The sequence below is a fragment of the Physeter macrocephalus genome, chromosome 13, assembly GCF_002837175.3.
Source record: "Physeter macrocephalus isolate SW-GA chromosome 13, ASM283717v5, whole genome shotgun sequence".
Lineage (NCBI taxonomy): Eukaryota > Metazoa > Chordata > Mammalia > Artiodactyla > Physeteridae > Physeter > Physeter macrocephalus.
In genome coordinates, this window is record NC_041226.1 from 8,901,954 (window position 1) to 8,918,384 (window position 16,431).

At 43.3% G+C, this 16,431-nt stretch overlaps 1 protein-coding gene across 3 annotated transcripts in view; it reads left to right on the forward strand.

Annotated features, from left to right (window-relative positions):
- The first annotated feature begins 1,533 nt into the window (after positions 1-1,533).
- The window catches only part of FRY (FRY microtubule binding protein), a 342,122-nt gene continuing 327,224 nt past the window's right edge, over positions 1,534-16,431 (forward strand). For 2 of the 3 annotated variants that reach the window (XM_055089602.1, XM_055089603.1), the window contains exon 1: positions 1,544-1,808. In XM_055089602.1, coding sequence (XP_054945577.1) covers positions 1,604-1,808 — 205 coding nt within the window. In that variant the 5' untranslated portion in view covers positions 1,544-1,603. Of the gene's footprint in view, positions 1,809-16,431 lie in introns of all 3 variants that reach the window. The other variant, XM_055089601.1, reaches the window with a different exon arrangement.

Here is a 16,431-nt window from a genome sequence, read left to right on the forward strand (position 1 = left end):
CCAACTTGACGAAATAGTTTTAAGTCCTGCAAGGGAAATGGTGTAGATGTTTTTCAGAATTAGTAAAATAATTTAATAATCTAATATGTAAATAGTTTGCTGGATTATAATTATAATTTATGGGTTATAATGCAACCCTAATCTGGACACACTTGTTAAAAAAATACTTTTCTCTTCAGAAAATCTGTTGTAGTTTGAAGACCTATTTGCTAAAAGGAGAAAAGAGAATGAAACTTATACTTGTGTTGAAGTGTATCCTCAGTTAGGTGAAAAGACCCAGCTCCTAAATTCTACCAAGTAATACAACCTACTTGGCAGCCAGGAAACCTAAGTAAACAGTGATTTCTGAAACAACCCCTAAATCCTTTATAATGGTATGTATCTACTGATTCCAGGCACTGGGAAGAGAAAAGGCAGATTTTATCTTCTTTATCTTCTGACTCACACTGCAACCAGACAGAACCTAAGAGGGGTGTGTTTGTGTGTGTGCGTGTGCGTGTGTGTGTGTGTGTGTGTGTGTGTTTGTGGGACCGAGACAGAGAGAGACAGAGGAGGGGGTGGGGGTGAGGAGACCCAGCCCTGGGACATGAGGGAATAAATGATCGAGTTATGATTTCTGCACAGTCAATTAAAGAAAAAAAGGCAGAACATTTCCACATAAATAGAGCAAGGGGGAAGGGAACAAAGGACACAAAATGCAAACTCCGGAAGAGAAAGAAAGAAAGTATGGGACAGGTCGAGCAGGAATCTAGTAAATGCTGCTTTTTCTCAGACCACCAAACCAGTTGACCCCGTTAGTTGAGAGCAAGGCAGAATCCCCGCAAAGATCACAGAGTTTCCTTTCCATGTGCTGAGTGGAGGCTGCCATCACTGATAGGTCACAGCTCATTTGCTAGACCTCTGACTTCGCCTCCAGACAGCTGACCTTTCCAAGAAGCCGTCTGCCAGGTAGAGCGCAGGATGGAAGGGGTGGGTAGGAAGCGGCGCTGGGTTCCCGGCACTGATGCTCGGTACACGCCCACCACGGGTTCCTTCCTCATCTCCCCAGCCATCTCTCATCTCCTTCGTCCAGCCAACTTCCAGTCGGCTGCCTGCCAGATAAGGAATTTAATAAAGACAGATGTTTGATCTGCGTGTGTAGTTTGAAACAAAAAGGTAGGAGGAAATGGAAAATGTTTCCCAAAAGCTTGTAAAAAATCTTGAATAGTTTGGGAAGTAATAATAATTAGGCTTGCGATTTGCATAGGTATTCATTCTTAAAGAGTAAGTTGTGTTTGCTTTATGACATCGCACTAATAAAACAGAAATTTCACACGGTAACCCATCAGTTTTATTACCCGTGTGCCACATCTGTTCAAATTCCTCAGTCTTCTGAACCTAATGATATGTTGGATTTCTCCTCCCTTGTGCTATTAGCTGTGGATAGGAGGGGCTCCTTCGTAATTCTACACCTGTTCAAGTCCACGCCTATCAACTTGCTAAGCTTCCCAAACAAGTGCGGGGTAAAGCATGAGAACATCTGAATCTGGGGTGGAGACGCAGATGGCTGAGGCTGGGTTTGGCTTTATAGATTTTGTTAAGAAAATCTAATGTATTTCCTACCATGGCAGTTGATGACGGCAATTTATATTCCAGGACGAAGAACAAACTAAATTCATCTCAAAATGATTGTAAATCATCAAGACGGAGTAGCCTGCCACCTGAACTACTCATAGGAAATGACATTAAAGGAAGACTTCAAAGAAACATTAAAAACTTGGAACCCATTCACCTGAGGCGCCCGAAAAAGAGACCATCCATATTTCCAGGTAGGGTTTGTTTCAGTTGATGCCTGCCAGTTAAAAAAACAAACGAAAACCAACAAGGACTGTATTTCGTTTGTAATGATCAGATGTGTTACATTTAAAATGAACTTGGGACATGTTTGAGAGCTTGAAGCAGCCAACTCAGCATGTTTGAGTATAAAATATAGAATGATTCTTTCATCTGAAAGCACCCCCATCTTTTTTTCTTTTATTTTCTTTCTTTATTTTCATATCTTTAAGGGTCTGTAAATAGGTGGCTGTTTTATTATCAGGCAGCAGGATCAGGGAACTGCTTTGCTTGCAATCCTGGAGAATTCTATGCTGCATTTCATTCTCTGGTGTATTTTCTTTATTTTGCAAGATTATTGGATTGTTGAGTGAAGCTGATATTTGTGTGCCCCAGAAATTAACACCATTAAATACTCGAGTGCATGCTTCAAATTCCTGTCTTGCATCAGAGCCTAAAACATTTGTAGTAAAGGGCTCAATTAAACCATGTGAATGGTGAAATGTATTGGAGCACAGAAGACTCAGGGATTTCAATCTTGAGGAAGAGACTCTGATGGCAGCTTTGGATGTCCATGCCTGGTATTAGAGGTGTGTAGCTTGTATAAGATGCCTCTGATTGTGGACTCTCACTGAGGTGTCACTGGTGGGTGCGTGGTCACTGGAGAGGATGAATCATTTTGTCAACTTATTTCAATACTGTTCGCACTGGAATCTCCTGGAGAAACTGAAAGTGGCCTTTTTGTTGTGATTGATTGATTGGAGTCTTTAAGGAGGATAGATTAGACCCAACTGCTGGGGGCTAACTCTGTGATGGTAGAAAATAAACAAGAATAATTCATTCAAGCTTTACTTCATCATGAAAATGAAATGAACCCCCCTAACAGTTGAGTCTTTTTTACAAATATCTATTTATTTATTTGGTTGTACGGGGTCTTAGTTGAGGCAGCTGGCTCCTTAGTTGCAGCTTGCCAGCTTCTTAGTTGCGGCATGTGAACTCTTAGTTGCGGCATGCACGTGGGATCTAGTTCCCTGACCAGGGATCGAACCTGGGCCCCCTACATTGGGAGCGCAGAGTCTTATCCACTGCACCACCAGGGAAGTCCCACAGCTGAGTCTTTATATTGAGGTGGGAGCTCAATGGATTCTCGTCTAAACTGTGTCCCTAAATGGTCTGCAAGCCACCTCACCGACCCCTGTGGCCTTCAGGTACATTATTTTTTCTGCCTGTTTCTGCTGCCTTTCCCCTCCTTGGGGACAGCAACAGGAGATGAACTCTTAACATCCCCCCTATATGCTAGGGTCTCCAGTTGACAAGGTAGAGAGTTGCCTGCCCAAAATTTGAACAATAGTGGCTACTTTTTTTTCTAAATTCCCTTTCACATGAACCACAACTTCATTGTCATGTAGGTCTCACTAACTTCTTTTTACAGTGGTTGACTTAGAAATGCCACCAGGCTGCAAATCCCACCACAGCTCCTAAACATCTGCTGAAAACAGAAATGTACATAGGCTGTGATAACCATTCCTATGTTATATGCTGTGTGGTTACACGTAAAGAGTGGATATAATGTGGGACCTGAGCGTCAGCGAAATTAAGACGCGGCTCAAAATTAATAACTGGCAAAACTACGGGTCAGACGTGGGTCTTCTAACTCCAGTGTTGAAGCTGTTTCCCTCTGTTACCCTGTGCTGCGTCATCAACTGTTGTTCTCATTTGTCTGATGAGATGCAAGATTGAAGACATGTCAGCGTTCCGATGTGCATTCACTCTGACCCTTACATACACACGGACAACTTTATCCTCTCTCTCAAGTCTCCTGTTTTCAGTCCTGCACTGAATGATGGACTGATGGGTTGATCAGCTCATTCATTCACTCATGAAATATTCATTTCGTTCTTGCGCTGGTCTAGGGCGGACCTTGAAGAACCGAGCTACATGTTACTCTTGTGTTCTTATCTCCCGTTTCTCCTCTAAGGGCCGTCTCACACTGCAGATAGTTATCTACCCAAAATGCAAATATGTTTGGTTCATTCCCTTACAATTCTTCAGTGGCTACCCTCGCTCTTCGGATAAAGTCCAGACTCCTTAAAGTGAGGTACACGAGACTGCCTACCTGGCCCCTGCTTCCGTCCCCGGCCCATCTCTTTGCTCTCCTCCCCTTGCAGTCCTGCAAACTCAGCCAACTTCAGATCCCCGTGGTCCAGCATGCTTGCTCTTCTAGGGTAGGTGCTATATAACCTACCTGCATAGTTTCACCCAACTAATTCCTACCTTGGCTTCAGGTGTCAGCTTGACAGCCCTCGTAGGGAATGTCTAGGAAGTTTTCCTGACCCTCCCATCTGGGTGGGGTCCGTTCTCCGTCCTTCTCATAACACCTGGACTTTTCCCTATCACAGCACTTATCACACTGTATTGTAATTATCTGCTTACTTGTCTGTATCTTCCACTGGCCAGTGAGCCAGGGACCGTATCAGTCTTGTTAACCATTGTGTCCCTTGTACCTATCACAATGCTTGGCACATAGCGTGAACTAATAAATATTTATTCAGTTGACTCAAATCGTGGTGGACAGAATGAACTCTTGGCATGCCTTGTATGCTCTGCTTTCTTCCACTTTCGCATCCTCCCTCACCTCCCAACACACACACAGGTGCACACACACACGCCTGTGTTCCTGTTATTCCCTTTCTTCCATTCTCCACCTGGGCTCTGAGGCCTAATTCAAGACTTCTGTCTCCTGTAATCACGCAGTCTTCCGATCTCTTTGAGTTCTCCTTTAATGCCTACCACTCACCTCCTTGGCCTCAGTACTGCATAGAGTCCTTCCCTTTCTTTCCTGTTCAGTTGTCTTAGGTTGTGAATGGGTTCAGTGGTCACGTTGTCACTTTGTGGCAACTAAGTTTCTGTTTGTATAGAAACTCTTTGAAAACAGGGGCAATATCTTATATGGCCCAATTGTATCGGAGAGGGAATTGCACATAGTAGGTGGTCAGTTAACATCTGGTGGTAAATTAACTAATTTGCTGTGAGGCTGTGTCCGTCCTGTGGGGCCTCTCTGATTCTAGCTCCAGGAGAGAACTAGTGGGCAGTAGAGACTATCAAAGGGGAGGGTCTATATACTGATTTTCATCACCATATAGGAACTCCTGGTGGGGGAAAGGCAGGTACCCCTTGTCTCAGTGTGTAATTCATTTGTTAAAACATGTGTTAGGATTCTGCTATATGCCAGGATCTATTCTAGACCTTGGGAAGAGAGCAGAAAATAAGACAGTTTCTTATGTGGCTGATGGGAAAGAATTTTCCTAGCAGGATGCCTTGCATATTGTGTAACCCGATAAATACCTCTTGGGAAAAGGAGTGAAGGGGGTACCATACTCACAGCAGTGAATCTTAAAAATCAAAACCAATACGTTTAAAAATCATATTTTTATGATTTTTACAAAAACATCAAAAACTAACTGTTTTTCTTCCCTTGAAGAAGCCTCAACAGTAGAACTAGTTGGAGTTGCTCAGTTGAAGTTCTTCCATCTCGGCTTCACCAGACCAGGCATTAAGAGTGTAGGTAGGTCTCTAGCGGGCAGCTAACCTTGCTTCCTCATCCTCCTGAAAGAACTCCAGCAGCTCCAGAGCAGAGAGCTCAGCTCGGTGAAAGAAAGCAAAGGAGGAGAGAGATGTGGTCCTTACACATACCCCATCCATAGGCGCGTCAGATTGAAATGAGCCTCTCATCCCGCACCTAGAAGAAAGTGGGGCTCAGGTGCCAGGTGTCATGGGTTGTTCACTCAGCACTCGTAAGCAAGCAAGGTGGTGTGTTTGATCAGCTCATTCTTAAAATATCCTACTGATTTTACAATCATCTGTTTGAAGAGCGAGGAGCCATCTGCTTGGAGGAAACAGGCAGTTCCACGTACCTCCTTGTTGCTTAGTCAGAGGATGAGTGTGGGACCTCAAGGAGGAGGGCCCTCTGGTCAGGACTCACCTGGCAGATAGGCCAGCACGTAAGCTAACCTCCATTCTCATTTTTAAGTCAGTTCTGTTCCAAAGGGATTTAAAAAAAAAAAAAAAATCCTAAACAATCTAAAAAAAGTTATTTAAAATCATTTTAATTAAAAAAAACAGATTTTGAACATTTTCTAAAGTAAAACTGCTTTTTTTTTTTTTTTTTCCTTGCTGTATGTAGGATTTTATTGGAAACACAGGGAAGTAGTAAGAACACTGGCAGCTAGATGGTTCTAGCATCCCTGAGGGCGGCCAGAAGGAGACAGTGCGGCTGGGCAGTTGGGTTCGGGCTCCCTCCTGGGCGCCTGCTTATCCCAGGCGCAGGGAAAGACACTCTGTAATTAAGCCCTCCTCCTCCAGTTGTGTGCTCGATGTTAGAATTCTGTCACTCTGGGGAATTTCCTGGCTTCGCCTTCCAGTGCAGGGGGTGCGGGTTCGATCCCCGGTCGGGGAACTAAGATCCCACATGCGTCGCGGCCAAAAAGTAGAACATAAAACAGAAGCAATATGGTAACAGATTCAATAAAGACTTTAAACATGGTCCACATCCCCCCCCCAAAAAAAAACTCTTTACAGAATAAAAAAAAAAAAAAGGAATTCTGTCACTCAGGATCCCTGCTGAGTAGTGATTGGATGACGTTTCAGCAGGGCCTTCCAGGGACAAGGAGGACGGGGGAGGACCTCCTTAAGGTCGCACGGTAACAGTGCTTCCTGGGATCGTGTGCAGTTGGATTCAGTGGCTCCTCTTGGTGATGACAGGACCCATGTTTCACACACCTGGGTGTCTTTGATGTGGGAGGTGCCCTGGAGGTGGTGAGGTGTGCAGGCAGGGTGGAGGCACGTGTGAAGGGCCGTGTCACAACCTCTCCAGAGCCGCACGCCCGTCCATCTGGTGGTGTGACTTCCTACCACGGCTGCTTCCAGAGGGGGCTGTGCTCAGGGCCTAAGACAAAGGAGCTTCAGAGGCACGAGTCTGAACTTGTCCTCTCACGGAAGGATTTCAGACAAAGGATTTCACCAAGGAAGTATCTACCTCACAACTGGGTTCACGTTCTGATCCCCCATCTTTCTAAACGTGTAATGGACGAGTCACCTGATCCCTGGGAACCTGTTTATTTCTTCATCTGTGAAATGGGATTGAAAACACCAGTGTCACAGGGTTACATGAAATGCAAATGAGATAGTACGTGAGGATGAAATGATACACAGCTGGAATTGACTGTGTTCGCTTATTCTTTGTTGATATCAAAGGTTTTGTTTCACATAATTTGTACTTTACATGGGGGGGTGGTAAGTGTAATTGGAACACTTTTGCAAATCTTCATGGATGGAAAGTTATCCTAAGTCGTCAAGCAAACCCTCTGCTAAGGTAAATTCTATATAATGAGACACCACTAAAAGATCTATTAATTTTCCATGAAAAGAGGGTAACATGGAAGCTCTTCTTAATAATAAAAATATCCATATAGTTTCTCAACATGAACCCGTTAAACTTGAGAGTATTGTCATGTCAGGCCTCTGAAAATTGTTCTGTATTAGAAACAACACTATCTGTGATTTCAGAACTTATTTGTGGCCTTGTGTTTAACGATTTTGCCTAAATTTGTCTAACACCTTGCTTTTGGAAATTCAGCTTAGGCTTTTTTTTTTTTTTTTTTCTTTCGGTTGCATCTCGTGGCATGTGGGATCTTAGTTCCCCGACCAGGGATCAAACCTGTGCTTCCTCAATGGATGCACGGAGCCCTAACGAATGGACCACCAGGGAAGTCCCAGCTTAGGCTTTTCTTTGAACTTAAAGTTGGAATAGGATGGTAGTTCATTCACAATTACATATAATGTATAGCTTATATATAAGATTATAAATGAATTCACCATTTGAAATTAATCTTTTTAAATATTAGGAGTATTTAGACTTCCAAACGTTTTGAAAGTCAACGTTTGACATTTTGATTTAAAATATTTAAAATATTTATAGCATTTCTTACTCAAAAATACCAATGCAACGAAAACTGAGGTATCCTGTTTCCTTAAATAATCGTATTTGTTTTTTGGACAAGTTTATTCAGGGAGGTGAAATTTCTGTTCTTGTTTTGCTTTGTTTTTTTTTCTAAAAAGAAACAAAACCAAAAACTTAATGAGGATATCGGTGGTAATCTAGTTACTTTTAAGGAAAACAAAAATGCTAATACTAGTCACATGTGTGATAAACAAAGGGAAATATGTTTTACCTTTATGCAGGGACACAGAATAAGCAGAAGGCATTAGATTTACGGCTTGACTTCAGGCTTTTTCTCCTTGTCATAAATAAATAAATAAATACAAATATACAGTTCTGAATACAGGACTTAACGATATAAGTATATTGAGAAGTGGCTTAAATGCTTCTGTTCTAAAAGCAGTTCATTTCCATTTGCTGATCTATAGCAAATGTATAACTTTTCAGATCTGAGAGCTCCCACACACTTTTCTTCCCATTCTTAAATCTAACAGTCTAAGGTCTAGTAGTCACATCTAGACTATGAAAAGATTGTGTTTTTACATCCACATAACTTTATATTTACTCAAGATACTTCAGTGATAATTTTAAGCATTTTAATTGTTTTCATCAAGAATGTACTTTTAACAAATATTTAGCAGGGGGTATGGGCATCCAGTTACTCAGTTATGCAGAGAAATGACCATACCCCAACATTCTTTTGCTTCAGATACTTTGGGACTCTGTACAGAATGTTTACCTTCAAACGTTAATTAGAATATCTCCAGCATTTCTTTAAAATCTAGGAGCTTAAACAGGTCGTCATTTTTGGGTGACATGCATGTAAAAACTCTCATTACAAGATGGTCAGAGTGTTTTAGGTCACGATTTCCAAACCTTTCCATCCTAAGTGGGGCATGAGTTAATTTTTTTGTGCCAGACAACAGATTATCAGATTTACCTTTGAACATCCTGGGAGCTCAGAGCACGGAGACGGAGGAGCCACAAAGGTGGCATGTACTTTTGTCAGTGGATCAGATTTCTCCGTGGTGCTCCCTCAGCTATCAAATCATGCTCTTCTCTCCCACCCTGATACTTAAGAAAGACTAAGTCATCTTGATGGATAATCAATACTGGATGGCAGTTTGGAGTAATTATGGGCCAGAAAGATTCAATTCAAAGAAACATTCTTTAATTTTAAGTATCAAAATAGTGCCCAAGGATAAATGGAAGATATGCATATGAGAAAGACTACATCTATTCAGCAAAAATCTAAGCTATCTTGCTGAATGACTACTAGATGCAAAATGCTGTGAAGGACAGGTTGATGGTTAAGACATTGATACACAGCAATTTGGTCTCCTTTCTAACTTTTTGCTAGGAGAGCAGGGTGCACTAATTTGGGTGTTCATGCTTCTCTGGCACAAGTGTTTAAGCTCTGTGTTGTACCAGCTAATGGCAATATTGACACCCTGTCATCTGGCACAGAAACCCTAATTGGCAGTGAAGCATCTCGCTACAGGAAAGTCCCAGGGGGGGTACGAACCCGTGTCCCCGGCATCGGCAGGCGGACTCTCAACCACTGCGCCACCAGGGAAGCCCCCCAGGGGATCTTAATTGTCCTCTGCATCAGGGTTTCTTTGCTGGGAGATTGTTTACCTTTTGTAAATTGTAACTCTTCTGTACGCTCTAAAACACTTCTGGCCTGATCAGTCGCCTGGACTTGAGTATTTTCAGCTAAGGAACCTGAGGACAAGGAGGAAAGAACACCAGGGCCTGGGGACTGCCCTGAGTTCAGATCGCATCCAGTTACTCAGTTATGCAGAGAAATGACCATACCCCAACATTCTTTTGCTTCAGATACTTTGGGACTCTGTACAGAATGTTTACCTTCAAACGTTAATTAGAATATCTCCAGCATTTCTTTAAAATCTAGGAGCTTAAACAGGTCGTCATTTTTGGGTGACATGCATGTAAAAACTCTCATTACAAGATGGTCAGAGTGTTTTAGGTCACGATTTCCAAACCTTTCCATCCTAAGTGGGGCATGAGTTAATTTTTTTGTGCCAGACAACAGATTATCAGATTTACCTTTGAACATCCTGGGAGCTCAGAGCACGGAGACGGAGGAGCCACAAAGGTGGCATGTACTTTTGTCAGTGGATCAGATTTCTCCGTGGTGCTCCCTCAGCTATCAAATCATGCTCTTCTCTCCCACCCTGATACTTAAGAAAGACTAAGTCATCTTGATGGATAATCAATACTGGATGGCAGTTTGGAGTAATTATGGGCCAGAAAGATTCAATTCAAAGAAACATTCTTTAATTTTAAGTATCAAAATAGTGCCCAAGGATAAATGGAAGATATGCATATGAGAAAGACTACATCTATTCAGCAAAAATCTAAGCTATCTTGCTGAATGACTACTAGATGCAAAATGCTGTGAAGGACAGGTTGATGGTTAAGACATTGATACACAGCAATTTGGTCTCCTTTCTAACTTTTTGCTAGGAGAGCAGGGTGCACTAATTTGGGTGTTCATGCTTCTCTGGCACAAGTGTTTAAGCTCTGTGTTGTACCAGCTAATGGCAATATTGACACCCTGTCATCTGGCACAGAAACCCTAATTGGCAGTGAAGCATCTCGCTACAGGAAAGTCCCAGGGGATCTTTTTTTTTTTTTTTTTTTTTTTGCGGTACGCGGGCCTCTCACTGCTGTGGCCTCTCCCGTTGCGGAGCACAGGCTCTGGATGCGCATGCTCAGCAGCCATGGCTCACGGGCCCAGCCGCTCCGCGGCATGTGGGATCTTCCCGGACCGGGGTACGAACCCGTGTCCCCGGCATCGGCAGGCGGACTCTCAACCACTGCGCCACCAGGGAAGCCCCCCAGGGGATCTTAATTGTCCTCTGCATCAGGGTTTCTTTGCTGGGAGATTGTTTACCTTTTGTAAATTGTAACTCTTCTGTACGCTCTAAAACACTTCTGGCCTGATCAGTCGCCTGGACTTGAGTATTTTCAGCTAAGGAACCTGAGGACAAGGAGGAAAGAACACCAGGGCCTGGGGACTGCCCTGAGTTCAGATCCAGCTCCGGGAAGGACAGGTGGAAGAAAGCCACGCACCCCCCCCCCCGCAAGCGCTGGGCCTCTGGGCAGGGCAGGCAGATCCTGGGGCACTGCTGGCATCTCTGTGCTCCCCTTCGGGCCACACTCCGCTGATCTCCCTCATCTGGGCTGGAAACAAAATAAAGATCAAGCCTCCTGGACGCCAAAAAAAACAAAAACAAAAACAAAACTCAGTGGGAAAGAATTGTAAGTCGAGTGTTCCTCCCCAGGGCCCAGCTCAGGAAGGGTTTCCAGTCTTCTGAGATTTTCAAATGCTTGTACAACTAAGGGAATATTAACTGAGCAACTTAAAGCATTCATTTTCAATTAACTGCACAAATGCAAATTACTGGAGAAGGTTTTTCAGAATCCACGGACACCAGCCCTGGAGATTTGATTGAGGAAGTCTAGGCTGGGGCTGGGCTTCTAACCACTTTGTGAAAATTAATCCCAGGTACATGGGACGTTTTTCTCATCCCCTAGATGAGAACTGCAGACTTAAAGGAAGTGGAAAAGATCCTCAAAGATCAAAGTCATTCTTAAACTATCCCCGGTTCACATGTAGGAAGCAGTAGGCATCTATTCATGGCAGCCCCCGGCCCTGCCCCTTGTCATCCAGTCCCCTCTCCCACACACCCAGCCATCACCACCCTCAAAGGTCAGTGTGTTCTTGGGCAGGAAGAGAACCTGTATTTTCTCTCCTAATAGCGCCTGGATTTGAGTTCCGTTATATACAGGCTTCCTCCTGGTTCCCCCTCATAATCTTACACACTACCCATCTAGGTCTTTGTTGTAACCCCTGCTCACATCAGAGGGTAAAACACTAGGACTGTTTCTGCCACCTCTTTTTTTTTTTTTTGCGGTATGCGGGCCTCTCACTGTGTGGCCTCTCCCGTTGCGGAGCACAGGCTCCGGACGCGCAGGCTCAGCGGCCATGGCTCACGGGCCTAGCCGCTCCGCGACATGTGGGATCTTCCCTGACCGGGGCACGAACCCGTGTCCCCTGCATCGGCAGGCGGACTCTCAACCACTGCGCCACCAGGGAAGCCCTCTGCCACCTCTTGATCAATTTTTTAAATGTTAACGATGTGCTGAATGTTTGTGTCCCCCCCCCCAGAATCCATATGTTGAATAATCCCCGATGGGATGGCATTTGGAGATGGGGCCTTTGGGAGTCAGTTAGTTCATGTGGATGGAGCCCTCATTAATGGGATTAGTACCCTTGTGAAAAAAAGACAGGAGAGAGATGATCTCTCTCGATTTCTCTCTCTCTGTCTGCCATATGAGGACACAGTGAGAAGTCAGGAAGAGGGTTCTCACTAGACACCAAATCAGCCAGCACCTTGATCGTGGACTTCCCAGCCTCCAGAACTGTGAGATGTAAATGTTGTCAAAGCCACCCGGTCTATAGTAATTGGCTATAGCAGCCTGAATTGACTAAGCCAATTGGATGAATGAGAAATATTTGAGTCCGTAAGAGAAGAAAAACTCTTAATACAACAAACAATACAAGTAATATAATAAAATATAGAAATGTTCAATGAATGAAAGTTGATGAATATCATGCACGATACTTAGTGCTGCACAGAAATTGCATTATTCAGAAATAAACTATAGTGAATTATTTTCTTTTGTTATTGAATCACATCCATCCAAAATAAATAGCAGTTGGGCAACTTCTCAAAAGAAATAGTGCCAAAATGTAATTACTTTTAATAAAGATACCACAAATTACTACATAATTATTTAAACAAAAGGCAATGCAGTTTTGGAAGACTAAACATCCCGATGTTGTGACCTTGTACTTTGTCTTAATTTCTGCTGAATTAGAAAGGGCTTTGCTGTTTCAAATATACCCATGCTATTCAGTCCTTCAGCAAAAAAGTAGGTGACTAAAGTCTGTGTGCTTAACCATGCTTGACGAATATTTATAATGATAGAAGCCATTTTATTGGTGGTAAATCAGCTTCTGTTTTCCACACCAAACACTCCCGCAAGCACAAACGTGGTTGGGCAGGGGACAGGGAAGTGGTCTGGAATCATATCCTTCATGGACAACCTGAAATGAAAATGCAAAATCTCCATCGGTGGGGTGCTGGTTGGGCGTAAGGGGGTACAGAGGAAGCCCAGAAGGCATTTATCTAACATGCTCAGCAGAGGGAACTTAAGAAAAAAAAAACCAAGCAAAAAGAAAATAATGTTACACTTACATCTGTCCCCCACAGCAGGGAATTTGTGGGGTGGTTTTTATTTTGAAAATTTTACTGCTACGGATGGGGCAAAATGACTTGCAGAAATGAAACTGTGTTTGGTGCTTGCCTCTGCGGAGTGGGGGAGCTCCCTGAATGTCACCGAGATGGTGAAGAGGGAGGGTGGTGGCAGGAGTGTAATCCTTGTTTATTTGATCAGTGATGGTTCTCTCTTTAAAAGGCTCTTTTAAAGTTTCCCGACCTTGAAAATAATGATGAGTGAACACAAGACTGGATAGAGTGAGATAGAAAGAGTGGAAAGTTTCTGTTCCATCCTCTCCCCCAGACAACAACGGATTCTATATCTCTATCCAACCACTGCCTCGGGGGATTGACTTACAGGAAATGGAAGCAGTGGGAGGGAGACAGAGCAAGCCGGGAAGAGTCCATTGGCTTCTCCTCATCGTGTCACACTCCTCCTTGAAAGGCTCCCCAGCTCAGCCTGCACATTATTGCTTTAAAACAATGTTAGGATCTAGCTCAGTTGTATTTGCGCAGCAGAGGTAGAAATGACCAGCATATGAGCTGTTGATGTTCAGACAGAAGTCCAGCATTGCACGTTGCTTTCATTAAGTTGGAAAATACAGTGCGTAGAAATTGATGAAAAATTTACTCAAAAATCCACCACACTCTTTCAGGGGCTACAGTCGAGGGGTACATATATGGTTCTGCTTCTTTATTTGTTTATTTATTTTTTGCGGTACGCGGGCCTCTCACTGCTGTGGCCTCTCCCGTTGCGGAGCACAGGCTCCGGACGCGCAGGCTCAGCGGCCATGGCTCACGGGCCCAGCCGCTCCGCGGCACGTGGGATCTTCCCGGACCGGGGCGCGAACCCGTGTCCCCTGCATCGGCAGGCGGACTCTCAACCACTGCGCCACCAGGGAAGCCCTGGTTCTGCTTCTTTAAAGTGTGGACATTTGAGATTAACACTGTAAAATAGATGAATATGTAATTGTTGTGCACAAAATACAGATTAATCAGCCGACTGCAATTCTGTCCCTGCTCTGGACCAGAGTGTTTACAAGCCTGGGGTCTTGCTTACTGTACAGTACACTTATCATCTTAACATCCCACATTGCTGTATGCTACTCATTGCTAAATGGAATGGCTCATAACATCTGTATAAAAGCAGCATAATAAACTATTCCATAGTTTAGGACTTTAAGTTTTAAAAGTTATAAAATGTCATGAATTTCATGCCCAAGTGGCAATATTTCTCCAATCAGTTTTTAAGGAATATGATTAGATGAGAAGTATACCTCACTTTCAAAATATTTTAATTCCATCCTTGAGAAAATTGGAAGGACACCCATTTTAAAGTCGTGGGGATTCTTCAAGCTTTGATCTTGCCAATTCTGGGCATTAAGGAGCTAATTCAGCTATTTGGTCATCATTGCTATTGTTTTATTCAATGAGAGGGCATCTTAGAAGACTTATGGTGTTTCTCCAAAAGTTGAATTCTTAATTCCTTGCTAATTATTCATCTTATAGATATGTCTTTGAGTCCTGAGATTTACTGTTTTTTCAGAGCTCAAACTGCAAAAAGTGCTTGGTGGTTGTGTTGTTGAAGGACTTAGACAAGCAAATAACTCACTTGGCAGGGAGCACAGTGGGAAATCGGAGCATCGTGAATTACGGATCTGGAAGAAATCTTAGCGAGCATCCAATTCAATGCACTCATTTTTACAGATGAAGAGATACAGACCTGCACAGACAGCTTACACTGAGGGTCTCCTGCTTCCCAGCATAATCTTCATGAGATCATCACCAAAACCTAGTTTAAGAACCTCTGGGGTCATTTTTTGTGAACAAGAAAGTGAGGAGAAAATGATGCCCACAGCTTTCCTTGTGGGTCCCAGAGGCAAGCAATCCACGCACCAGCCTGCGTTTATCCAGCCTCCACCCACCCACCCTTCTGCACAGGACACTGCAGTGGAGAGGCAGGACAGGGGGAGGCCGAAGCTTTAAAAGGCACATGTCAGTCACAGGTGGTGACACACCCAGCTGAAGGGCGAGCCTGGTCCAGGGCACGGCGTCAGGATCTCAGCTGGCTTCATTTTTCATTCTGTCCTTAAGAGATGAAATGTCTGTTTCTTTGATGAAAGGAATCAAGCGAGAGAGGGGGAATTTTAGTTTTGGGAAACTTTTGTTCAAGGAAATGCACAGGAAACATGATTGTCCTCAGAGATGTGATCCAGGGGAAAACCTAGACCCTATGTAAACATTTCTTTCGTGGGGGGAAAGCTGTAGGAATATTTTCCTCTTGAACGGTGGAAAGGTCTACTAAATTGTCATTGCCCTCACAGACTAAGGTCACCATTCCCGTGTCACGGTGGGAAAGCTAAAGCATATGGAAATAATCTGTTCAATGTTGAGAGGGCAAATTTGAGACAAGATGAGATTTCACAACTTTTCAGTTTCAAGTTCTCCTTCACCAAATATTCTCTGAGGTTTATTCCATTCTCATGTTCAAAAAGTTTTAACCCAAAGCAGCTTTAAAACCCTTTATCTTAGTGATTGAACAAAAATGTACATATCTTTTTTTCCCACACAGGGTATAACCAAATCCCTAATTAAAAATCAGTTAATAAGGCCCCTGATTAAAGGGGCATCAAAGGTAGACGGTAGACTTAGCCTGACTGCGCTTGTGGAGCAGCTGTGTGCCTGCCATCTATCATTGAAAAGTAAATACTTTGCTCAACTGAGGGAAATGTATTACTTTTTAAGGTTGTCAGGGCTCAATTTAATCTTTGAAAAACAGGTCACCCTGTTGTGTTGTGTGGTCCTCAGTTTAACAAGTTATCTAACAGCCAGTTCTATACCTCTGAAGGGGTATGTAATAAATAATCATTACTTTGGGAAAAGGATTCTAGAAGAGCTCAAAATAAAGCAAAAAAAAGAGGTTTTTTTTAAAGCTAATTTCTTCTAAGCACTAGGGTTTGAAAACACAGAAGATTTTTTTTTTTTTCTGTTTTAAAGTTTTAAAGTAATAGAAGGAGAAGATCATATAACCTCATATAACCTAAAAGTCAGCTGGGAGCAATTTGCTCTTAAAATTTAAGACTGATGAAGCTTCCATGCCAATACCTCCAGAAAGTCCCAGGCCCAGCCCCCAGATCTCTATAACTTCAGAGACACTGTCCTTCTGCTTAAGTTCCTGCTTCTGCTAATGTTGTTTTGTTTTTTGTTTTTCAAATATTTCCAGTTTTTTTTTTTTTTTTTTTTTTTGGTACGCGGGCCCTCTCACTGTTGTGGCCTCTCCCGTTGCGGAGCACAGGCTCCGGGCGCGCA